We start from the raw sequence: 26,476 nt of genomic DNA, 5'->3' as shown, positions 1-26,476 counted from the left end.
CGAAAGTCCTGATCGTTTGGTCTGCACATTTTACCGCCGATGCTAATAAGGCAGCCATGCTATGGGCCACTTCATTAGGTACACCCACACTTTGGACGAATAGCGTCAATAGCTATTCGCTCAATAGCTTGTTTCTTCTTCAATTTCGTTTTCGCTATCTGCCTCCATACTCCGACCATCTGTTTCAATACATGCGTAATCTGTTGAATCGCTTAAGCCGCTGAAATCCGAGTCTGAATCCGAGCTAATGTCGCTATATCTTGCTGTGGTTTGATTGATTTGATTGATTGAAACTTTTATTAGTAGATTGCACAGTACAGTACATATTCCGTACAATTGACCACTAAATGGTAACACCCGAATAAGTTTTTCAACTTGTTTAAGTCGGGGTCCACGTTAATCAATTCATGGTAACCGCCATGTTGTTTGTATTGGCAGCCCTGTATGACGTCACAGGGAAATGGATAGTGGTTTCGAAGATAGTGAAAATAAGGAACTTTAAAGCTTTATTTAGGGATATTCCGGGACCGGTAACATTTTGAAAAAAACTTCAAAAAATACAACAAGCCACTGGGAACTGATTTTTATTGTTTTTAACCCTTTTGAAATTGTGATAATGTTCCCCTTTAAAAAAAAAAAGTGCTAACCTATGTATTGACATTCTATTGCAAATTGTTGGTCGGCTTAATGGAGGCTGGGACAAATGATAATTTAAGGCGGTTAGATTTGCATAGTGGGACCCGGAGTCTTCTCCCTCATGGCAGGGTTCCATATTAAGGGAAGAGTGGGTGTTGTGGATTGGAAATAATTTTCTTAGCTTTTTTCCTAACTGCCTGCTCATAGATGCTCTGTATAGGCGCATATTCTTTCCTCCCTACGATTTTCACTGCCGTTTTATGCATGCCGGCCAGTTTGCTTTTTAGCTTAACGGTTAGGTTGCCAAACCATGAGGTGATCCCGTATCTAATGATGCTCTCTACAATGGCACGGTAGAAAATCATCATGATGTGACTGCTCACACCGTACAATCTTAATCTTCGCAAAAAATATAGCCTCTGTTGCAGTCTATTTCACAGTTTGTCAATATTTGTCTTCCAGCAGAGAAGATTATCAATATGAACCCCCAAATATTTATATGAGGATACCTGAGTGATTTCCTCATTTTTGATGACCACTGGCTCATGGTCAGTCACATTCCTCGGATACAAAACCATTTCCTGTGTCTTGGTCACATTTAGAATAAGATGGTTGGTATCACACCACCTAATAAATAGGTCTATCTCGTTTTGTTACACAGAGGGGTCCGTATCCTTGTGTAGAAGGCTTAGGAGCATGGTATCGTCCGCAAATTTCACCATATAGAGAGCCAAATACTAGACTCCGTGAACATTGCTCCAAAGTCAGGATTTTTTATTTTATTTAAAGGCCTACTGAAACCCACTACTACCCACCATGCAGTCTGATAGTTTATATATCAATGATGAAATATTAACATTGCAACACATGCCAATACGGCCTTTTTAGTTTACTAAATTACAATTTTAAATTTCCAGGGAGTTTCGTCTTCAAAACGTTGTGTAATGATGACGTGGACGCAATACTTCACGGGTTTTTAGGAAGTATGAGCGCTGCGCACACACACAGCTAAAAGTCGTCTGCTTAAACGGCATAATTATACAGTTTTTTGGAGATCTGGGTTGCTGAATCTTTTGCAATTTGTTCAATTAATATTGGAGAAGTCACGGTAGAAAGATGGAGTTGGGAAGCTTTAGCCTTTAGCCACACAAACACACGGTGATTCCTTGTTTAAAATTCCTGGAGGTGAAACTTTCCTATGGATCAGAGCGCGGTCAAGAGAACATGGATCCCGACCAAATGTCAACCAGCAGGTTTCAGTGAGAAAATTGTGGTTAAAAAGTCAGTTCTTACCGGAGAAAAGCTGAGCTTGTGTCGTCAATAGCTGCCGTTGACTCCCCTGAGACATTGGTGTCAAGACACCCATGGAGACACCCTTCCGACTATCAGGTACTGTTAAACTCACTAAAACACTAGCAACACAATAGAAAGATAAGGGATTTCCCAGAATTAACCTAGTAAATGTGTCTAAAAACAATGCAATCGCGTTTGTTTTGTTGTTTTTTTCTAGTCCGTCGCTATCAATATCCTCAAACACGAATCTTTCATCCTCTCTCAAATTAATGGGGAAATTGTCGTTTTCTCGGTCCGAATAGCACTTTTTGTTGGAGGCTCCCATTAAAAACAATGTGAATATGTGAGGAGCCATCAACATGTGATGTCATCGTCCGCGACTTCCGGTAGAGGCAGGGCTTTTCTCTTAGCACCGAAAGTTGCGAACATTATCGTGGATGTTCTCTACTAAATCCTTCCAGCAAAAATATGGCAATATCGCGAAATGATCAAGTATGACACATAGAATGGACCTGCTATCCCCGTTTAAATAAGAACATTTCATTTCAGTAGGCCTTTAATGTGCATACGAAAGTAAAAATTAACAGGTGTGAAGGCAGCAATATATGAAAAAACAAGATGGCAGCTAAAGAAGGACTTCCCTATTCATCCCCGCTGATTTTACCACTTTTGGTGCTGACGTAAGACAACCCATATGTGACCATTGGATGAACAAATACACTACGCTACTCAGACTGTAGTGGCCATCAACAGTTAACTTCTACAGCCGGGTTGCCCAAAGTGCGTCACCGGGGCCATCTGTGGTCCGCGACTCCTTTGTCATCAGCCTTAAGCACTTACAAAAAAATAACAAATAGCGATCTAATTTACATCCCTGTTGGTGAAATCTGTCAAAATGAGGGTGGTCTCAAAAAGGAAGGATTTTTGAGCACTGGTCAACATATGAAATAAAAAGTGTGTGTAAAAATTTGAAGGGCTCTCCCTCTGGTCAACATATGAATAACAAGTTTGTGTAAGTAATTGAAATGCGCCCTCTTTAGCCACAATTAATTAAAAACATAAATTAGCAAATAGGGACATACTGTAATAAATTGAAGTAATGAAGAGTAAAAAACAATTAAAAACAAAACATTCCAAAAAAAATAAATGAACTAAATGTAAATGTGCCGAATTTATTTTTATAAAATTCTCATTTTCTTTCTGTTTCTGGAATATTGCAATATTTTATCGTAAAGTTATTACTTTTTTAACGTAAAATATTACTTTGTAATGCAGAACGGTGACATTTGTCGTATAAAATTCTGACTTTTAACACAATATTGCCAATTTTTTGTTGTTCTTATGAAATAGTGACAAATGATGACTTTTGTCATCATACTATTGCTAAAAAATTTTAAGTTTTCTTATAAAATTGTGACTTTTCTTTGGTAAAATTACTACTCTTTAATACAATTGCAACATTTTTACAATTTTCTTGTAAAATTGTGACTGATATTGAGTAAAATTACAACTTTTATCATAATATTGCACAAATCTTCAGTTTTTTTTGTAAAATTTTGACTTGTGTTGAGTAAAATTATGACTTTTACTATAATACTGCCAAAAATTTAAGTTTTTCGTGTAAAATTGTGACCTTTTTCTTGTGGAATTTCAACTCATTTTTCACAAGTTTTTTTATATTTGCATTGTATGTATATATTATTAATGTTGTAAATACACTTCTTTACTAGAAAGGGTGGTCCTAAAGAGGTGGGCATTTTTCTCAGGTCTCAAGAAGTTGACAAATAAAATAGTGGGTGTGTTTGTGTATTCTTGAGGAAGGAAAGTGTTTGATGTCTGCCAGCTTTTCGTCAGCGATTGCGCAATGTGACTTTCACTTTCACCTGCATAAATACACTTGCAAGTGTGCAGAGCAGCACACACCTTCTCTCCTGCAGCAAAGATCTCCAAGAGTCAAGATGGACGCCCGACTGGCATGTGTGCTCCTGCTGGCTGCGCTCTGCTTCCACGCTGCAGCAGGTAGAGGAAGACACCTGCACACCTGTCCACATCACCTTGTGACCTTCTTCTCCCTGCAGGACAGAAACTGCTGGGCTGCTGTCTGGAGGTGGCCGACCACAAGTGTGTTCCCCCAAAGCGTCTGGCCTGCTATAGCCTGCAAGAAGCTGACAAGGGCTGCCAGTATAGCGCCACCATGTAAGTGTCCCTCCCTGCTAACACTAACATGTTTACTAGCAGGTTAAGTTATCATATTCCTTCTTTCCAAGTATTTGACATAGAATACAGAGCAGGTCTCTAACTTCCTGTTAGGATCTCAAAAGTTGCTGCCACCTCTCCCTGTCCTTCTGCACCAGCATCTTTTTGTTTGACCAGCAACACCACAACAAAACAATTGGAAGAAAAATGTTTTTATAGTTATTAAAATGTTACATTGGCGACTTGTCCAGGGTGTACCCCGCCTTCTGCCCGATTGTAGCTGAGATGGGCGACAGCGCCCCCCGCGACCCCAAAAGAGAATAAGCGGTAGAAAATGGATGGATGGAAAATTTAAAATTTTTATAGTAAAATTTTTTTCTTCGGTTTTTATAATTATTAAAATTCTTGAGTTTTTATAGTTATTAAAATTGTTCAATGTTTATTATTATTTAAATGTTTGTTTTTTATAGTTGATAAAATGTTAGATTTTTAAAGTTATTGAAAATATTCGATTTTCATTTACATTTTTTCGGTTTGTATTATTATTAAAAATGTTCAGGTTTAATAAGTATTAAACATGTAAGATTTTTATAGTTATTGAACATTTTGGGACATTTATGGGACGGCGTGGCGCAGTGGAAGAGTGGCCGTGTGCAACCCGAGGGTCCCTGGTTCAATTCCCATCGAGTACCAACCTCGTCACGTCCGTTGTTTCCTGAGCAAGACACTTCACCCTTGCTCCTGATGGGTGCTGGTTGGCACCTTGCATGGCAGCTCCCTCCATCAGTGTGTGAATGTGTGTGAATGGGTAAATGTGGAAGTGTCAAAGCGCTTTGAGTACCTTGAAGGTAGAAAAGTGCTATACAAGTACAAACCATTTATTATTTTCGATTATTACAGTTATTAAAAATGTTAAATTTGTAGTTATTAAAAATAATAGATTTTTATAGTTATTAAAATGTTTATAATTTTTAGTTATTAAAAACGTTCCATTTTTATAGTTATTAAAAATGTAAGATTTGTATAGTTGTTAAAATATTATATTTTAATAGGTATTAAAAATGTTCTAATATATATAATTACTGATAAAATTTAAGTTTTGATAGTTATTAAAAAAATGTATAATTTTTATAGTTATTAAAATGGTTGGTTTTAATAGATTCTAAAAAGTTATGATTCTTATAGTCATTAAAAATGTTTGTTAGTTATAAAAATGTTTTGTTTCCCAGCTTGATGACCAAGAAGGGCAAGATGCTGTGTGCCCCCCCACCCGACCAGAGCCGCTGTGTTCGAAGAGCCATCGCCTTCCTGAAGAAGAAAAGCGAGCACTCACGTTGCTAAAGTCGCCTACCTGAAGAAAAGTGAGCACTCACGTTGCTAGAGTCTCCTACCTGGAGAAGAAAAGCGAGCACTCACGTTGCTAAAGTTGATTATCTTGCTGATTCTGGAAGATCAGAAAATGTTTTGTCACTTCCTGTTTCTGTCTTTTTAATGTGCCTTGCTATTATTAATAATTGCTATTATTATTAATTACTATTACTGTTAAATACTATTATTATTAATATTAATCTGATTATGTTACCATGAAGAGATTGCAGGTGAATGATGTGATAAAAATTGTGTGAATTAAGTTTCATGTCTTCTTTCCCTTCAAACTTTGTGTCTCACTAATGTGGTCTGGCCAATGTTTTGGCCTCAGTCCGACAGACGTATCTCTCTCGTCTTCTATCCACTATTACCCTTTGGCCCCTTTTGGTCCCCATTGACTCCCATTGGAAGACACATTTTTCAATTCACTCTACACTATTACCCTTTGGCCCCTTTAGGTCTCCATTGACTCCCATTGCAAGACACATTTTTCAATTCACTCTACACTATTACCCTTTGGCCCCTTTTGGTCCACATTGACTCCCGTTCTAAGGCACATTTTACAATTCAGTATACACTATCACCCATTGGCCCCTTTTGGTCCCAATTAACACCCATTGTAAAACACACTTTTTAATTCATTATACACCATTACTCTTTGGCCCCTTTAGGTCGCAATTGACTCCTATTGTAAGGCCGATTTTAAAATTGACTCTACACTATTATCCTTTGGCCCCTTTTGTGTTATGTACAGAGAAGGGAAGAAGGCGACAACCCAGGCAGAAATGCGGTTCACAGGGTTTATATTAACCTTTGAGGAGTACGTGGGGTATGTATGCTACTCTAAGCAAGTGGGTGTAGACAATGTGTGGAATTAAATGTGTTACCAGAGGTTGTTGTTCGTAAATGTTGGATGTATCCTTCGGCAAGTCAAGGGGGAAAGGCGAAGAGGCAGTCAGTAAACAGGCAAGGGTTTGAGGGTAGGAACGAGGCAGCGTAGTCCATGTCCTAGCAGGGGTCGAGGATCGAGGAAGGCAGTCAAGAGATCCAAATGGATGTCGAGAAGCTAAACACAATCACAGATGACGGGGAAGACACAAGGGACATGAACAAGGGAGACACGGAAAGAGTACAGAGAAGGCGAGCAAAGAAAAGGGGGGGGAATGCCAGACGTGCTGCTTACTGGGAAGATGAGCGACATTCTGACAAAGGTTCCTAGGGTCTGCTGGTCTTTATGCCGCTCCCTCTCATCAGGTCCAGGTGCGTTGATTAGTGATCGTCTTCAGGCTTTTTGCTGCATGGGCGTGCTATGCTCAGCGCGAGCAGGGGCGTGTCTGAGCACGCTGCCTGCGAGGTGCCGGCAGCTGCCGAGGAAACCCGTGTTTGAGTCCGCGCCATGACATTTTGGTCCCCATTGTAAGAAACATTTTTCAATTCACTCTACACTATTACCCTTTGGCCCCTTTTGGTCCCCGTTGTAAGACACATTTTACAACTCACTCTACACTATTACCCTTTGGCCCCTTTTGGTCCCCATTGTCTCCCATTATAAGACACATTTTACAATTCACTCTACACTATTACCCTTTGACTCCTTTTGTTCCCCATTGTCTCCCATTGTAAGACACATTTTACAATTCACTCTACACTATTACTCTTTGGCCCTTTTGGTCCCCATTGACTCCCATTGTAAAATACAATTTTCAATTCACTCTACTCTAGTACCATTTGCCCCTTTTTCATCCCAATTGACTCTCATTGTAAGACACATTTTTCAATTCACTCTACACTATTGCCCTTTGGCCCCTTTTTGTCCCCATTGACTCCCGTTGAATGACACATTGTACAACCTCTCCTCTTCAGCCTGGTGTGCCTCCAAATATTCTCCAAATATAAAAGAGAAGAAGAACATGTGCACCAAGAAAAAAATTAATGGTTTGTTGCACGCTCTTATTTTGAAAAGTCCTCACTTCCTTGCTACTGGATGTAGAATGTGTGCAGGGCCGTCAGAGACGCCAACAACTCAACTTGATCATTTATTATGTCTTCCAATAAATATTTATTTATACCCTCTCTTAGGTACTTCCAGTCAGCTGCTTCCTGTCAACTACTTCCTCTCAACTACAAACCCTGTTTCCGTATGAGTTGGGAAATTGTGTTGGATGTAAATATAAACGGAATACAATGATTTGCAAATCATTTTCAACCCATATTCAGTTGAATATGCTACAAAGACAACATATTCAATGTTCAAACTGAAACATTTTTTTTTTGCAAATAATCATTAACTTTAGAATTTGATGACAGCAACACGTGACAACGAAGTTGGGAAAGGTGGCAATAAATACTAATTAAGTTGAGGAAATGCTCATCAAACACTTATTTTGGAAAATCCCGCAGGTGTGCATGCTAATTGTGTACAGGTGGGTGCCATGATTGGGTATAAAAGCAGCTTCCATGAAATGCGAAGTAATTCACAAACAAGGATGGGGTGAGGGTCACCACTTTGTAAGCAACTTGTCGAACAGTTTGAGAACAACATTTCTCAACGAGCTATTGCAAGGAATTTAGGGATTTTATCATCTACGGTCCGTAAAATCATCAAAAAGTTCAGAGAATCTGGAGAAATCACTGCACATAAGCGATGATATTACGGACTTTTGATCCCTCAGGCGGTACTGCATCAAAAACCGACATCAGTGTGTAAAGGATATCACCACATGGGCTCAGGAACACTTCATAAAACCATTGTCATTAACTACAGTTGGTCACTACATCTGTAAGTGCATGTTAAAACTCTACAATGCAAAGCCAAACCCATTCATCAACAACATCCTGAAACGCTGCTGGCATGGCTGGGCCCGAGCTCACCTAAGATGGACTTATGCGAACTGGAAAGGTGTTCTGTGGTCTGACGAATCCACATTTCAAATTATATTTGGAAACAGAGGACATGGTGTCCTCCAGAACAAAGAGGAAAATAACCATTCGGATTGTTATAGGCGCAAAGTTCAAAAGCCAGGATCTGTGATGGTATGGGGGTGTATTAGTGCCCAAGGCATGGGTAACTTACACATCTGTGAAGGCACCATTAATGCTGAAAGGTCCATACAGGTTTTGGAGCAACAAACGTTGTCATCCAAGCAACCTGCTTATTTCAGCAAGACAAATGTTAAAACAGCGTGGCTTTATAAAAAAAGAGTGCGGGTACTTTCCTGGCCCGCCTGCAGTCCAGACCTGTCTCGCATCGAAAATGTGTGGCACATTATGAAGCGTAAAATCCGACAGCGGAGACCCTGGACTGTTGAACGACTGAAGCTCTACATGAAACAAGAATGGGAAAGAATTCAAATTTCAAAGCTTCAACAATTAGTTTCCTCAGTTCCCAAACGTTTATTGAGTGTTATTAAAAGAAAAGGTGATGTAACACAGTGGTGAACATGACCTTTCCCAACTACTTTGGCACGTATTGCAGCCATGAAATTCTAAGTTAATTATTATTTGCAAAAAAAAATAAAGTTTATGAGTTTGAACATCAAATATCTTGTCTTTGTAGTGCGTTCAACTGAATATGGGTTCAAAAGGATTTGCAAATCATTGTATTCCGTTTATATTTACATCTAACACAATTTCCCAACTCATGGAAACGGGGTTTGTACTTCCTGTCTACATCCACTGCTATTAAAACTTGTTTGCTTTCTTACATACATTATAATACTTTACATTAGATGCTATATCAGTATAAATGTACCAAGTATACTTGAGAGTAGTCAGAGTACAGCTGCTATAGCAGAACATACGTACTCTCAACACAACAATTCATCTAATTGTCTTGTTTCCATTCAGTCGAGCATGTCACAAACATGGTGGCAGTGATCTTCAGTGGATGGTGCGTTTATACTGCTGTACTCTGGGACTTAGCTGTGAGTCTGTGAAACTTGACTCTTTCTTGACTAACTGTCAGTGAAAAATGTGTCCTTGTTGTGTAGCAGTGGGTCAATGCAACTTCAATACTTGTTGAGTAACTGAATCAGCAAAAAAACAAGAGTCTTTGTTAAGTAGCAGTGAGTCAGTGAAACATTAATATTTGTTACGTAACAGTGAGTCAGTGAAACACAAATCTTTGTTAAGTAACAGTGAGTCAGTAAACACAAATCTTCATCGAAGAGCTGTGAGTCAGTGAAACTGGAGTCTTTGTAAAGTAATTATGAGTCAGTGAAACTCGGGTCTTTGTTGAGTAATGGTGAGTCAGTGAAACTTGGGTCTTTATTGAGTAACAGTGAGTCGGTGAAACTTGAATCTATGTTGAGTAGTAGTGAGTCAGTGAAAGTTGAATCTTTGTTGAGTAGTAATGAGTCAGTGAAACTTGAATTTTTGTTGAGTAACAGTGAGCAAGTCTTTGTTAAGTAACACTGACTCTGAATAGTTGTGATTTGGTGAATCACAAATCTTTGTTAAATAGCAGTGAGTCAGTGAAACATGAGTCTGTTAAGTAACAGTTAGTCAGTGAAACACAAATCTTCATCAAAGAGCTGTGAGTAAGTGAAACTCGGGTCTTTGTTGAGTAACAGTAACTCAGTGAAACTCAGGCCTTTGTTGAGTAACAGTGAGTATGTGAAACTCCGGTCTTTGTTGAGTAACAGTGAGTCAGTGAAACTTGAATCTTTGTTCAGTAGCAATGAGTCAGTGAAACTTGGATTTTTTGTTGAGTGACAGTGAGTCAGTGAAATGCAAGTCTTAAGTAACACTGACTCTGAGTATTTGTGATTTGGTGGAACACAAATCTTTGTTGCCTACCAGTGAGTCAGTGAAACATGAGTCTTTGTTGAGTATCTGTGAGTCACTAAAACTAGTTGTAAGGGAAACCCGATTCTTCCTTGAGTATTTGTGAGACGGTGAAACACAAATATTTGTTGTGTAGCGGTGAGTCAATGAAACTCAAACCTCTGTTGTGTAGTCGTGGGTCAATGAAATTTGAATTTCTGTTGAATATTTGAGAGTCGGTGAAACACAAGTTTTTGTTGGTTAGCAGTGGGTCATTGAAAAACAAGTTTTCTTTGGGTACTCAGGAGTCAGTAAAACAGGAGCGTTTGTCAAAAAGTGCGTCACCTGTGAGTTGGTGAAACACGAGTCTGTTGAGTAGCAGTGGGTCTTCTTTGGGTAGTCGTGAGTCAGAGTTAGTCAAAGAGTGAGTCACCTGTGAGTGGAAAAAAAAAAGGTAAAATGGGTTATAGTTGTACAGCGCTTTTCTACCTCGAAGGTACTCAAAGCGCTTTGACACTATTTTCACATTCACCCATTCACAAACTGATGGCGGGAGCTGCCATACTAGGCCCTAACCAGGACCCATCAGGAGCAATGGTGAAGTGTCTTGCTCAAGGACACAACAGACGTGACATGGTTGGTAGAAGGTGGGGATTGAACCAGGAACCCTCAGGTTGCTGGCACGGCCACTCTCCCAACCGCACCATGCCATCCCCAAACACAAGTCTTTGTTGTGTAGCAGTGAGTCATTGATACACAGGACTTCTTTGGGTATTAATGAGTCCTTAAAACAGGAACGTTTGCCAAAGAGTGAGTCCCCTGTGAGTCGGTGAAACACGAGTCTGTTGAGTAGCAGTGAGTCATTGTAACACGGGTCTTCTTTGGGTACTCACTCATGAGTCAATGTTTCTAAAAAGAGTGAGTCACCTGTGAGTCGGTGAAACACAAGTCTTTGTTGTGTAGCAGTGAGTCATTGAAACACGGGGTCTTCTTTGGGTACTCATAAGTCAATGTTTGTCAAAGAGTGAGTCACCTGTGAGTCAGTAAAACACGAGTCTGTGTTATGTAGCAGTGAGTCATTGAAACACGGGTCTCCTTTGGGTACCCATGAGTCAATGTTTGTCAAAGAGTGAGTCACCTGTGAGTCAGTGAAACACGAGCCTTTGTTGTGTAGTAGTGAGTCATTGAAACACGGGGTCTTCCTTGGGTACTCAAGAGTCTGTAAAACAGGAGCGTTTGTCAAAGAGTGAGTCACCTGTAAGTGGGTGAAACACGAGTCTTTGTTGAGTAGCAGTGAGTCATTGAAACACGGGTCTTCTTTGGGTACTCGTGAGTCAGTGTTTGTCAAAGAGTGACTGACCTGTGAATCGGTGAAAGTAGCAATGAGCACCTTGATGATGTAACAAATATGTTATGAGAAGAAGAGCACATTCATGTTATTTTATATAGCATACAGAGAAGAAGATGATATTTACAGGTATGTTGACACTGAAGCTTCCATTATTAACATGAGTCATAATAATAACATGTGACATATTTACAACAACGCTAACATGTCAGTCATCTTGTCTTTACTGGCCAACAATTATCTAAGGCTTCATTTTACTGCCACCAATCAATCAATCAATCAATCAATCAATCAATCAATCAATCAATCAATCAATCAATCAATCAAGCAGTCCAATGTGATGCCAGTCAGCAAAAAGTGTCCAACAGTGCAAGTTCCTCCTTGCCCACATAAGGCAAACACATCCTGAGCTAAATCCGCAACGCAAATGTTCCCAAATATTTTTGCATTGAAAAGTCCCGTTACCGTGACATCGAGGCTGCTGAAACCTATTGGATATTACAACAATTAGCTTGGTTGGAGACAGCTAGGGATGGAAGGATATGAACATTATTGTCATTATTCTCATTGAATGTGCTCAAACATGACACCTTATTGTTGTGAATCAGTCAAACAAATAGAAAAGTCGCTACTTGACATGTTTTGTTATCACTGATAGTGTTTCCCTATTTTATCTGGATTATATTTTACTCTTTAAATATGGGTTTGTGCTTCAGAACTTGAAGATTTATTGAAACGAAAAGTGCGAAACAAATAAAATCAATTTATATAATTTGTTATTTGTGGCGTCCTACACTGTTTTGCGGTCCTTGAACGCACCTTGGTTTGCTATTCCTCCGAGTATAGAAGGATCTCTTGTACACCATCAAATATCTTGGTTTCTCAGACAGTATTGTGTTAATATAAGGTTAGGTTATGTTTGTCCTTATTGGGGAAAGACGTTGATGTCTCTTGTTTTCATCAGCCAGCCAGTACGGGATTTGATCAAAGTGCAGTTGTCAATCTCGCTTATTCCAACATTTTTATCTAAAACCATTGGTTTATTACCCTAGCCACAACATGAAGCTAAGACATTAGCTTAGCATATATTACCTTCCCTGGATTGCTTTTAGCATCTGGAATGTAGAAAATGTATCCAACTGCCCCCCTGAGAGTTGTTTGATTGGACATTAAGGGGTCCAAAGTCCCTCCAGTGAGGGCAGAAAACAAACAAACAAACAACAATTTAATACATTAAAGATGTTAGTGTAGGTCAATATATGCTAAGCTATCATCTTAGCTTTGAGGTAATTAGTGTAATATGTAACCATACATGTCATTAATACTAATTGCACAAACAGAAGTTCCTCCCACAAGCTAGGCTATGTTAGCGCTGTACCTATGTATCTAAGAGGTGCCTGCAGGGCTCTCTAGTGGGGACATGGAGCATAGCAGTTAAATATTGCACTAATGAGAACATTTCCAAACTGATCTGTTACCTCAGCGATCATGTGACCAGCGACACGTTTACCATGATCGTGTGCAAGACAGGAAGCCCGACGATGGCGTGAGGGGGAGGAGCCACTGAGAGTCCAATTTTGAATATGTGCATGCTCACGTCACTTGCAGTTTCCTGCTGAGGGACTTTTCAATTGGCTTCGCCCGCCATATTGGCTGTCCTCCGTGCTGCAGAGCGTCACATAGACCATGGGTACCAGGCCCCGGGCGGCGCCCATGGAGCACAGCAGCCAATCAGGGTCGGCCTTGCTCAGCACGCGCAGAATGTCGCCCTTGTTGAAGCTGAGCTGGTCGGGCTCGCTGGCGATGTGGTGGCACAGCGCTCGCACGTCCCTGCAGGTGGACATTGTCACCGAGAGTTGAGGACATCGTCACAGAGAGACGAGGACATTGTCACAGAGGTGGAGGACTTTGTCACTGAAAGACGAGGACACTGTCACCGAGAGTCGAGGACATTGTTACCGAAGGACAAGGTCACTGTCAAAGAGAGACAAAAACATTGTCACCGAGAGACGAGGTCATTGTCACGCAGAGACAAGGACATTGTCACCGAGAGTCGAGGACATTGTCACCGAGAGTCGAGGACATTGTCAACGAGAGACAAGGACATTGTCATTGAGAGTCGAGGAAATTGTCACCGAGAGACGAGGACGCTGTCTCCAAGAGACATGGACATTATCTCCAAGAGACAAGGACATTTTCTCTAAGAGACGAGGACATTGTCCTGAGAGACGTGGACATTGTCACTGAGAGACGAGGACATTGTCACCGAGAGATGGGGACTTTGTCCTGAGAGACGAGGACATTGTCCTGAGAGACGAGGAAATTGTCACTGAGAGACGAGGACATTGTCCTGAGAGAGAAGGACGTAGTCAGTGAGAGACAAGGACATTGTCACCGAGGGACGAAGACATTGTCCTGAGAGAGAGAGAAGGTCATTGTCACTGAGAGACGAGGATATTGTCACTGAGAGAGAGAAAGACATTGTCACAGAGAGACGAGGACATTGTCACTGGGAGACGATGATATTGTCACTGAGAGAGAGAAGGACATTCTCACTGAGAGAGAGAAGGACATTGTCACCGAGAGACGAGGACATTGTCACCGAGAGACGAGGACATAGTCCTAAAAGAGAAAGACATCGTCAGTGAGAGAAGATGACATTGTCACTGAGAGCGAGAAAGACATTCTCACTGAGAGACGAGGACATTGTGACTGAGAGAGAGAAGGACATTCTCACTGAGAGAGAGAAGGACATTGTCACTGAGAGAGAGAAGGACATTGTCACCGAGAGACGAGGACATAGTCCTAAAAGAGAAAGACATCGTCAGTGAGAGAAGATGACATTGTCACTGAGAGCGAGAAAGACATTCTCACTGAGAGACGAGGACATTGTGACTGAGAGAGAGAAGGACATTCTCACTGAGAGACGAGGACATTGTCACCGAGAGACGAGGACATTGTCACCGAGAGATGAAGACATTTTCACCGAGAGATGAGGACATTGTCACCGAGAGTAGAGGACATTGTCCTGAGAGACGAGGACATTGTCACTGAGACGAGGACATTCTCACCGAGAGACAAGGACATGGTCACCAAGAGATGAGGACATTATTACTGAGAGACGAGGACATTGTCACCGAGAGACGAGGACATTGTCCCTGAGAGACGAGGACATTGTCACTGAGAGATGAGGACATTGTCATAGAGAGACGAGGATATCGTCACTGAGAGACAAAGACATCATCACTGAAAGACGAGGACATTGTCACTGAGAGACAAAGACCTTGTCACCGAGAGATGAGGACATTGTCACTGAGAGACAAGGACATCGTCACCGAGAGACAAGGACATTGTCACTTAAAGACAAGGACATCATCACCGAAAGACGAGGACATTGTCACTGAGAGACGAGGACATTGTCACTGAGAGACGAAGACAGTATAACCGAGAGATGAGGACATTGTCACTGAGAGACAAAGAAATTGTCACAGAGAGATGAGGATATTGTCACCCAAAGACGAGGACATTGTCACTTAAAAACTTTGACATTGTCACTGAGAGACGAGGACATTGTCACTGAGAGACGAGGACATTGTCACTGAGAGAGAGAAGGACACTGTCACTAAGAGACAAGGACATTGTCACTGAGAGACGAGGACATTGTCACTGAGAGAGAGAAGGACACTGTCACTAAGAGACAAGGACATTGTCACTGAGAGACGAGGACATTGTCACTGAGAGACGAAGACCGTATAACCGAGAGATGAGGACATTGTCACTGAGAGACAAAGAAATTGTCACTGACAAAGATGAGGATATTGTCACTTAAAGACGAGGATATTGTCACTTAAAGACGAGGTCATTGTCACTTAAAGACAAGGACATTGTCACTGAGAGACGAGGACATTGTCACTGAGAGACAAGGACATTGTCACTGAGAGAGAGAAGGACACTGTCACTAAGAGACAAGGACATTGTCACTGAGAGACGAGGACATTGTCCTGAGAGAGAGAGAGAGAAGGACATTGTTCTTACCATGTGGTAGGCAGGGGTGATGTGGGTGGAGTTTCTTGACAGACGTCTGCGGTCACGGACTCCGCCTTCTTCCCGCCTCCTGCTCCGATGGTCTGAGCCATTAGGCCAAGAACGGACCCGTCCAAGCCGAGCCAGCCGGACGGCGGCCTGGAAAGCACAAAGAGTTACTGATAAGATACAATACCTCCACCGAGGCTTGTCATTAACAAAGCGGATAACTGGATAGACTACTGACAGGCTAATTACTACCATGAATGATTTGAAAACGATGAAGACGTCTCTGACATGGCGTCCAGAAAAAGGGTTTGAATCCCTCACACGTACCTGCTCTTGTGACCTTTAACCTTCTGCTCCACCGTGGGCGAGCAAACACCGGATCCAAAAAGGCGTCGCCAGCGTAAACTTTGACCCTGAGCCGGACTCTCCTGCTGGGCTTCGACGGGAGCCCCGCCCCCTGTCTCCTCCTTGTCTTGGCTGAGGACGGACTCTGGCGGACTGCCCATCCACGAGGGACGTCCTCTGGGTCTCAAAGACGCCATGTCCGAGGGACCCTCCCCTTCCCGCCTAGACTCAGCGCCCTCCACCACGCCCTCCCTGGAGGGGGGCGGCTGGCAGTGTCTTCTCTCCAAAGACGTCTTCCTCTTCTCTGTCTTCACAAACTTTGAGCCTTCTGTGGACTGGTCTATGTAGACCTGGGATGACTGCATGAGCTGAAACCACCAGCCCGCCTGTCTGTCCTTCCTCGCCTCCTTCTCCACTTCCTCCTCACTCTTGTCTTCCCTTTCTTGTCCAACTCCCTTCGTCCTCTGTCCTCCCGCTCCTCTGTCTTTCCACAGGTGAGCAAAGCCAGCTTCCATGGATTCCTTGTCAGAAGAGGCTTCCGTCCTGGGCCAGGTGCCCTCTCGCCTGAGCCCCGCCTTCTCTTTCTTGGCCACCATGTCGCCAACGGTGGCGCTCCATCCTCTCATCAGCTGGAAGGTGGAGCGTCCCGAGCGCTCGGACATCTGGCCGGCCGAACACAGCTGCTCCTTGCGCCTCAGCTGCTCCTGGCCCTTCTGGAGCAGGTGTGGCTCAAAGAGCAGGTCCAGGTGGAAGGGGAGGAGCGAGAGCGGCTGCAGGAGGAGGAGGAGCTCCTGGAAGAGCTGCAGACACGCCCCCTGAGACAAGGGGAGGAGACCCCAGGGACTGTAGTGGGCGACGATAATGTCTGCAAGAAAGAAAATGAAGAAGAAGAAGAAGAAAAGGGATGGAAAAAAGGAGGAAAAGAAGGAAGGAGGAAGGGAAAGCGGAGGAAGAAGAAGGTGAAGAAGAAGAATGTAGTGGAACATCACCTTTATGACTCTTACCTTCGTGTGAAAAGAGGTGACTGAACCAAAAGTCCAAAGATTTTAGGCTGCAAGAGAAGACAGATCAGAGTGTGTGGACAGGTGAACCAAAGCCGGCAGACCAAGACCAGAGGACTCACTTGAGGAGACCAAAGACGAAGGCGTTGAGTCTCATGCTGTGGCTGGTCAGCTCCGAGAACTGGCTCACCTTAGTGAACAAGTTGTGGAGGACACGTGTGGACGGGCCTGATGGAAACAACCGGAAGGGGACTATGAGACCAGACCAAGTCCACATAGATAAATGGGGTTGGGTGCTTGTTCTCACCCAGCTGGGTGGACGGCTCCACCAGACTCCAGGGCTGACAACGCCGCTGACCAATGATCAGGTCCAGGACGTAAGCCTTCAGGCCGTCCTGCAGGACTTCGTGCAGCGCTGGACACAAGTACTTGAGGATGAGGTGTCCTACGTTGGGACTCACCCAGCTGTTCCCCAGTTTAGCCTGGCACACCCAAACAGCAAGGACGTTCTCTTTAGGCTTGTTCAGCAGACACATGGTCACCATGGAGGACAAGATGGTACCTTTACGTCAGGGTCTCGACTTGTCCCAAAGTGAGCCACGATCAGATCCACTGCAGTGTTGACCGCCGTCACCAGACCTGACGCAAGCGGAAACAAAGCGTGTTGAGAACACGTTGGGGACACCGTTGGGACATGTTGGAGACACTATGGGCACACGTTGGGGACACGATGGGGACACGCTGGGAACACGATGAAGACACGTTGGGGACACTATCGGGACACGATGGGGACACGATGGGGAAATGTTGAGAACACGATGGGGACATGTTGGGGACACGATGGGGATTAAAGCCCCGTTCAGCTTTAATGTTATTATTATTACAATTATTATAGTAATGTAACAAAGTTAGCAGTGTTACGATAATGACTATCGAGTGTGACATACTGTAACAAGGTGTACAGTAAACATCATCATACTGTAACAAGGTGTCCTGTAAACATTGTCTTACTGTAACAAGGTGTACAGTAAATATCGTCATACTGTATAACAAGGTATACAGTAAACATCGTCAAACTGTAACAAGGTGCACAGTAAATATTGTCATACTGTAAAAAGGTGTACAGTAACATTGTCATACTGTAACAAGGTGTACAGTAAACATCGTCATACTGTAACAAGGTGTACAGTAAACATTTTCATACTGTAACAAGGTGTACCGTATATATCATCATACTGTAAAATTTGTACAGTAAATATCACCATACTGTAACAAGGTGCACAGTAAATATTGTCATACTGTAAAAAGGTGTACAGTAAACAATGTCATACTGTAACAAGGTGTACAGTAAACATTGTCATACTGCAAAAAGGTGTACAGTAATTATTGTCATACTGTAACAAGGTGTTAAGTAAACATTGTCATACTGTAAGAAGGTGTAACGTATATATCACCATACTGTAACAATTTGTACAGTTAATATCACCATACTGTAACAAGGTGTACAGTAAACATCATACTGTAACAAGGTGTACAGTAAATATCGTCATACTGTAACAAGGTGTACAGTAAACATCATCATACTGTAACAAGGTGTACAGAAATAATCATCATACTGTAACAAGGTGCTCACCTCTCTTGTGCGTCATGTCCACATTGACGTGTCCCCGTGACGAAGAGGAGGAGGCGCAAGACGAAGACGGCCAGGTATCAGGTGAAAGACAGAACTCTTCTGGCGGACGCTCGCTCACAGAGAAATAGTCCAGCAGGAAGTCGCTGGAGGTCTGCTTCCCTTTCCCTGACAGACACAACACACACATGACCATGAACACAAGAAGTGAGGGTCACAGACACAACACACACGTGACTAAGAACACAGGAAGTGAGGGTCACATGACACAGGAGAAGAAGAAGGAGCACCATGAGGGCGTCCCAGTGAGTGGCTCGACGGATGCAGAGGGAAATCGAACACGTTCCGTCTGGGCAGGCGCATCCCGCCTCCCTGCCGCGGGGCCGAGCCGGTGGGGGCGGCGGAGGAAGAGGACGAGGAAGATGAGGAAACGCCAAGAGGGTTCTGGCGCCGATACTCTCGCCACTTCAACGCCTGGGGGGAAAGGTGATGCACTGTGGGAGGGGGAAGAAGGAGAGAAGGAAAGAAGAGAGGAAGGGAAGAACAGAAGAAGGAAAGGAGTGAAAAATAATCTCATAGATTGTTCATAGGGGTGTAAAAATGTATCAATATATGGATTTATATTCCTCATATATGGATTTATATTCCTTATATATATATATATGTGTATATATATATATATATATATATATATATATATATATATATATATATATATATATATGTATATATATATGTATATATTTATATTCCTTATACATTAATCTACATTCCTTAAAAATAGATTTATATTCCTTATACATGGATTTATATTCATTATACATGGATTTATATTCCTTATATACAGATTTATATACCTTATATATAGATTTATATTCCTTATATATGGATTTATATTCCTTATATATAGATTTATCTTCCTTATATATGGATTTATATTCCTTATATATATATATATATATATATATATATATATATATATATATATATATATATATATATATATATATATATATATATATATATGTAATTCATATTCTTTATACATTAATTCACATCCCTTAAAAATTGATGTATACTCCTTATACATGAATTTACATTTCTTATACATGGATTTATATTCCTTAAAAGTTGATTTATACTCCTTATACATTAATTTATATTTCTTATACATGGATTTATATTCCTTATATACAGATTTATATTCCTTATATACGGATTTATATTCCTTAAAAGTTGATTTATACTCCTTATACATTAATTTATATTTCTTATACATGGATTTATATTCCTTATATACAGATTTATATTCCTTATATACAGATTTACATTCCTTAGATTTATCTTCCTTATATATGGATTTATATTCCTTATATATGGATTTATATTCCCTATGTAGAGATTGATCTTCCTTATGTATGGATTTATATTCCTTATATACAGATTTATCTTCCTTATATATAGATTTATATTCCTTATATATGGATTTATATTCTTTATATATAGATTTATCTTCCTTATATATTGATTTATATTTTTTATATATAGTTATATTCCTTATATATGGATCTATCTTACTTATATATAGATTTATATTCCTTATATATATATTTATAATCCTTATATATGGATTTATCATCCTTATATATAGATTTATCTTCCTTAATATGGATTTATATTCCTTATATATAGAGTTATATTCCTTATATATGGATGTATATTCCTCCACATGGAGTAAGACATGGTGGAGTAAAAGAGAGAACGTAGAAGTAGAAGTTACCGTTGTGCATCCTGACAAGTTTGCTTGTGTCCACATGGTTTCCAGTCTTGATGCCCCCCAGTGGACTCAATGTGTCTCTCTGTAGGACCACCCCCCTCTTTAAGTCCAGGCTGGCCGGAGGAGGGGTGGGCGAGCTCTGTTTGTGGGGGCAGGAGAGGTTGTAAGGGGGGGATGGGCTGGGGGTGCAGGTGGAGCACGTCCCCCAACTGGTGGCCTCCTGAAGGTGCACCGGGGAATAACTCCCCAGGGGCGACGGGCGCACCGAGTCCAGGGCAGGTGCCCCTGTGCGTACTCCGTCATCGGCACCGCAGCAGCCGGGGGGGGTCTGCCCTGACATGTGGCCTGTGAGTAGGGGGGGCGGCGCCTTAGGTTGCGGGGGTTTGCAGGCCAGCTGGTGGTGGAAGGTGAAGGGCTGGATGGGCAGGCTGGTTGGGCGCTGGTCTTTACTGTAGCGCACCACTGCTGGGTGGACGTCACACCAGGAGGACTCACCACCTGCACCACACACACACACATACATATCTCTACTCAGGTCCTGGAACTGCTTAAGAAATATCAGCCAGAAACATGCTATGGTACCAAGAACTCTAATATGAATTAGTTATGATGCAAATAACTCTAATAGGAACTAGTTATGGTGTAATAGGAACTTGTTATGGTACCAAGAACCGTAATAGTAATTTGTTATGGTACAAATAACTGTAATAGGAACTTGTTATGGTACCAAGAACTGTGATAGTAATTTGTTATGGTACAAAAAACTAATTGTAAATAGTTATGGTACAAAAACTTCCAATAGGAACTTGTTATGGTACAAATAACTCTAATATGAACTAGTTAGGGTACAAATAACTAATAGGAAGTAGTTTTGGTACAAATAACTATTAGAAACTAGTTACGGTACAAATAACTAATAGGAACGTGTTATAGTACAAATAACTCTAATAGGAACTAGTTATGGTACTAAGAACTCTAATAGTAAATAGTTATGGTACAAAAACCTCCAATAGGAACTTGTTATGGTACAAATTCTCAAATATGAACTAGTTATGGTACAAACAACTCTAATAGAAAGTAGTTTTGGTACAAATAACTATTAGAAACTAGTTATGGTACAAATAACTAATAGGAACTTGTTATAGTACAAATAACTCAAATAGGAACTTGTTATGGTACGAATACCTCTAATAGGAACTTCTTGTGGTACAAAGAACTCTAATAGGAACTTGTAATGGTATATTTAAAAAAAAAAAAGTTTGTTAGATATATATCTGCTAGCTCTAGCTATTAGGTTGTTGTAGTTTTTATTTTATTTTTACAATTTATTTTACTTGTTGGGAGCAGTTATTTGTGGTTCTAGCGTTGTTGTTTTTTCAATGCACAGTAGCACTTTGAGTTTGTTGGTTCAATATAAAGTGCTTTTAAAAATAAAATCTCTCATTAGTATTATTATTATTATAAAGAACTGTAATAGAGTCTAGTTATAGTACAAATAACTCAGAAAAGGAACTAGTTATGGGTACAAACAACTAATAGGAACTAGTTAGGGTACAAATAACTCTAATATGAACTAAGTTATGGTACAAAGAGCTGTAATAGGAACTAGTTATGGTACCAAGAACTCTGAAAGGAACTTCTTATACAGTCTCATGATCTCATCTCAGATGGTGTGTTCAAATGCAGCTGATAAATGAAACAACACAAAAACTGCCCAGTCATCGCACGCACGCACCCACCCACGCACGCACGCACGCACGCACACACACACACACACACACACACACACACACACACACACACACACACAACCTGAAGGTCCAGTGAAGGCAGTAGATCCACTATGACAAACAGCAGTGTGTGTGTGTGTGTGTGTGTGTGCGACGTGCGCTACATTGTGCAAGCTTGTCAGTCTCAGGCCGGCCTCCTGGTCAGGCAAATTGCAATGGCGGTGTCGGCCACAGGGGGCACAATGGAGCTATGGTGGCAAAGAAGAGGGAGGAGGAGGATTCACACACCCCCTGCAGACCTCCGACCACCCCTTCCCAGGCGCCATCAGCCGCCATTTTTGCTTCTTACTCGTGCCTTCCCGTTCTCTCTCTCCCCTGCGTGCTTCTCGTTAGCACCATTAGCGAGGGCGACGCCCACCGCAGGCTTTCAACAACAAAGATGGCCGCTGAATAAAAGGTAACTAATCTCTCAACTCATGTAGAATAATATTGTTACTGTACATATAATATGTGTGATATAACATATATAATAATATGTGTAATACAACATATATAATATGTGTAATATAACATATATAATATGTGTAATATAACATATATAATGGCTCATGGGACTCCGACAGAACAAGCTGAGTGCGGCTTCAGCGGTTGTGGAGGCAAAAACTCGGACATGGGAGGAGTTCAGGGAAGCCATGGAAAACGACTTCTGGACGGCTTCGAAGCGATTCTGGACCACCATCCGCCGCCTCAGGAAGGGGAAGCAGTGCACTGTCAACCCCGTGTATGGTGAGGATGGTGTTCTGCTGACCTCGACTGCAGATGTTGTGGATAGGTAGAGGGAATACTTCGAAGACCTCCTCAATCCCACCAACACGTCTACCTATAAGGAAGCAGTTGCTGGGGAATCTGTGTTGGGCTCGCCTATTTCTGGGGCTAAGGTTGCTGAGGTAGTTAAAACGCTCCTCGGTGGCAAGGCCCCAGGAGTGGATGAGACCCGCCCAGAGTTCCTTAAGTCTCTGGATGCTGTGAGGCTGTCTTGGTTGACAAGACTCTGCAGCATCGCGTGGACATCGGGGGCGGTACCTTTGGATTGGCAGACCGGGGTGGTGGTTCCTCCCTTTAAGAATGGGAACCGGAGGGTGTGTTCCAACTAACGTAGGATCACACTCCTCAGCCTTCCCAGTAAGGTCTATTCAGACGTACTGGAGAAGAGGCTACGCCGGATAGTCGAACCTCGTATTCAGGAGGAACAGTGTGGTATTCGTCATTGTCGTGGAACTGTGGACCAGCTCTATACTCCCGGCAGGGTCCTTGAGGGTGGATGGGAGTTTGCCCAACCAGTCTACATGTGCTTTGTGGACTTGGAGAAGGCATTTGACCGTGTACCCCGGGAAGTCCTGTGGGGAGTGCACAGAGAGTATGGGGTATCGGACTATCTGATTGTGGCGGTCCGCTCCCTGTACAATCAGTGTCAGAGCTGGGCTGCCCTTTGTCACCGATTATGTTCATTACTTTTATGGACATAATTTCTAGGCACAGTCAGGGCGCTTAGGGGATCCGGTTTGGTGGCTGTAGGATTAGGTCTCTGCTTTTTGCAGCTGATGTGGTTCTGATAGTTTCATCTGGCCAGGATCTTCAGTTCTCACTGGACCGGTTTGCAGCCGAGTGGAAAGCGACTGGGAAAGGGTGGAGTGCCATCTCCGGGTTGGGGAGGAGACGCTGTCTCATGTAGAAGAGTTCAAGTACCACGGAGTCTTGTTCACAAGTGAGGGAACAGTGGATCATGAGATCGACAGGTGTATCTGTGCTGCGTCTTCAGTAATGCGGCCACTGTATCGATCCGTTGTGGTGAAGAAGGAGCTGAGCCAGAAGGCAAAGCTCTCAATTTACCGGTCGATCTACGTTCCCATCCTCACCTATGGTCATGAGATTTGGGTTATCATGGGATCATTATCATTAGATCATGGGTACAAGCGGCCGAAATTAGTTTCCTCCGCCGGGTGGTAGGACTCTGTCATCTGGGAGGAGCTCAAAGTAAAGACGCTGCTCCTCCACATCGAGAGGAGCCAGATGAGGTAGTTCGGGCATCTGGTCAGGATGCCACCAGAATGTCTTTCTAGGGAGGTGTTTAGGGCACGTCCGACCGGTAGGAGGCCACGGGGAAGACCCGGGACACGTTAGGAACACTATGTCTCCCGGCTGGCCTGGAAACGCCTCAGGATCCCCCGGGAAGAGCTGGACAAAGTGGTTGGGGAGAGGAAAGTCTGGGCTTCTCTGCTTAGCCTGCTACCCCCGTGACCTGACCTCGGATAAGCGGAATAGGATGGATGGATGGATAACATATATAAACTGAGCTACTGTGTGAAACAATTTCCCTTGTGGATCATTAAAGTTGGTCTAATTTCTAATAATATGTGTAATATAACATATATACTATGTATAATATAACATATGTATAATATAACATATATACTATATGTAATATAACATATGTGTAATATTACATTTATGTAAAATAATATATACAATGTGTAATATAACATGGAATATGTGTAATGTAACATATATCTAATATAACATATAATGTGTAATATAACATATATGTGTAATATAACATATAATATGTGTACTATAACATATGTGTGATATAACATATAATAAATATAACACAAAAAAGGGACACGCGGTAGGAAATGGATGGATGGATGGATATATGTGTAATAACATATATGTGTAATATAACATATGATATCTGTAATATAACATAATATATATAATACAATATATAATATGTGTAACATAACATAATATATACAATATAACATGATCCATACAATATAACATAAGTGTAATATAAAATATGTGTAATATAAAATAATATGTACGATATACCTTTTATAATATGTGCAATATATATATAATATAATATATAAGATAATGCATATAATAATACAATATATAAAATCATGTGTATAATATATACAATATGTAAGATAATGTATATTATAATATCCATCCATCCATTTTCTACCGCTTATTCCCTTTTGGGGTTGCGGGGGGTGCTGGCGCCTATCTCAGCTACAATCGGGCGGAAGGCGGGGTACACCCTGGACAAGTCGCCACTTCATCGCAGGGCCAACACAGATAGACAGATATAATATATATAATATAATTTAAAAAAAAAGCAAACCTCCATCCTGGGCGGCGTCTGCGTGGCGTCCTCCAGTGATGGATGGCACAGCGTCAACACGCCTCTCCAGGACAGGGGAGAATTCTGTGGAGGAGAAGGGGTCCGCCTTGAGGGACGGCGAGCCTCCGTGTCTTCGCTTGCTCCTGGCGATCTCAGCGAAGGAGGTGACTCGCGGCGGCGGGGGTGGGGTGAGGGCGCCGCCCTCGCTGAGGCGGACTGGGCAGCTCAGCATGCGCTCCAGAGAGCCCGGCCTCGCACACGGAGACTTGTCCAGGTGGCGGTCGTAGCTGCGGGAGCGCAGGCGTGCAGTGGAGGAGGAGGAGGACGAGGCCCCGATGACGCCCTGGCCACCCAAGGGAGGGGAGGTGTTGACGTATACTCGACCCTGGATGATCACGTCAGCGTCTTTGCCCAGCACCTGATCGCCATCTTCGTCCTTGCCAACTTCGTCCTCGCCAACTTCAGCCTCGCCAACTTCAGTCTCGCCAACTTCAGTCTCGCCAACTTCAGTCTCGCCATCTTTGTCCTCGCCATCTTTATCCTCGCCATCTTTATCCTCGCCATCTTCCTCATCCTTATCCCGCTGGAGGACAAATCAAACTTTGCACTCAATCACTGTGTCTCAAACACAATATTTGCATCAGTACACTTCAGTTAGTACACTTGGCACACTTAGTAAACTTTAATAAGTATACTTGGCACACAGTGTACTTAGTACACTTCAATAAGTATACTTTGTACACTTCAATACGTATACTTGGCACACTGTGTACTTACTACACTTCAATAAGTATACTTGCACACTTAGTCCACTTCAGTAAGTATACTTGGCACACTGCGGACTTAATACACTTCTATAAGGATACATTGCACACATAGTACACTTCAATAAGTATACCTTGCACACTGTGTAATTAGTACACTTTAATAAGTATACTTGGCCCACTTAGTACACTTCAGTAAGTATACTTGGCACCCTTAGTACACTTCAATTAGTATATTTTGCACACTGTGTAATCAGTAGTACACTTACATAAGTATACTTGGCACACATAGTTAGACTATATGATATTACTATATATATATAAGGGGTGTAATGGTACGTGTATTTGTATTGAACCGTTTCGGTACGGAGGTTTCAGTTCGGTGCGGAGATGTACTGAACG

General features: G+C 42.1%; 1 protein-coding gene across 4 annotated transcripts in view; it reads right to left on the bottom strand.

Annotated features, from left to right (window-relative positions):
* Positions 1-11,683: 11,683 nt before the first annotated feature.
* The window catches only part of rusc2 (RUN and SH3 domain containing 2), a 46,349-nt gene continuing 31,556 nt past the window's right edge, over positions 11,684-26,476 (bottom strand). For 2 of the 4 annotated variants that reach the window (XM_061906052.1, XM_061906055.1), the window contains exons 3-13: positions 25,311-25,893; positions 20,394-20,888; positions 18,904-19,107; positions 18,617-18,781; positions 17,546-17,622; positions 17,291-17,465; positions 17,106-17,211; positions 16,987-17,033; positions 15,965-16,847; positions 15,641-15,787; positions 11,684-13,435 (exon numbers count right to left, since the gene is read on the bottom strand). In XM_061906052.1, the coding sequence (XP_061762036.1) occupies positions 13,204-13,435; positions 15,641-15,787; positions 15,965-16,847; positions 16,987-17,033; positions 17,106-17,211; positions 17,291-17,465; positions 17,546-17,622; positions 18,617-18,781; positions 18,904-19,107; positions 20,394-20,888; positions 25,311-25,893 (3,114 nt within the window). In that variant the 3' untranslated portion in view covers positions 11,684-13,203. Of the gene's footprint in view, positions 13,580-15,640; positions 15,788-15,964; positions 16,848-16,986; positions 17,034-17,105; positions 17,212-17,290; positions 17,466-17,545; positions 17,623-18,616; positions 18,782-18,903; positions 19,108-20,393; positions 20,889-25,310; positions 25,894-26,476 lie in introns of all 4 variants that reach the window. The other 2 variants (XM_061906056.1, XM_061906057.1) reach the window with 2 other exon arrangements.

This window comes from Nerophis ophidion, linkage group LG07, assembly GCF_033978795.1.
Source record: "Nerophis ophidion isolate RoL-2023_Sa linkage group LG07, RoL_Noph_v1.0, whole genome shotgun sequence".
Classification (NCBI taxonomy): Eukaryota; Metazoa; Chordata; class Actinopteri; order Syngnathiformes; family Syngnathidae; genus Nerophis; species Nerophis ophidion.
This window is presented reverse-complemented; position numbering and strand designations above follow the sequence as displayed.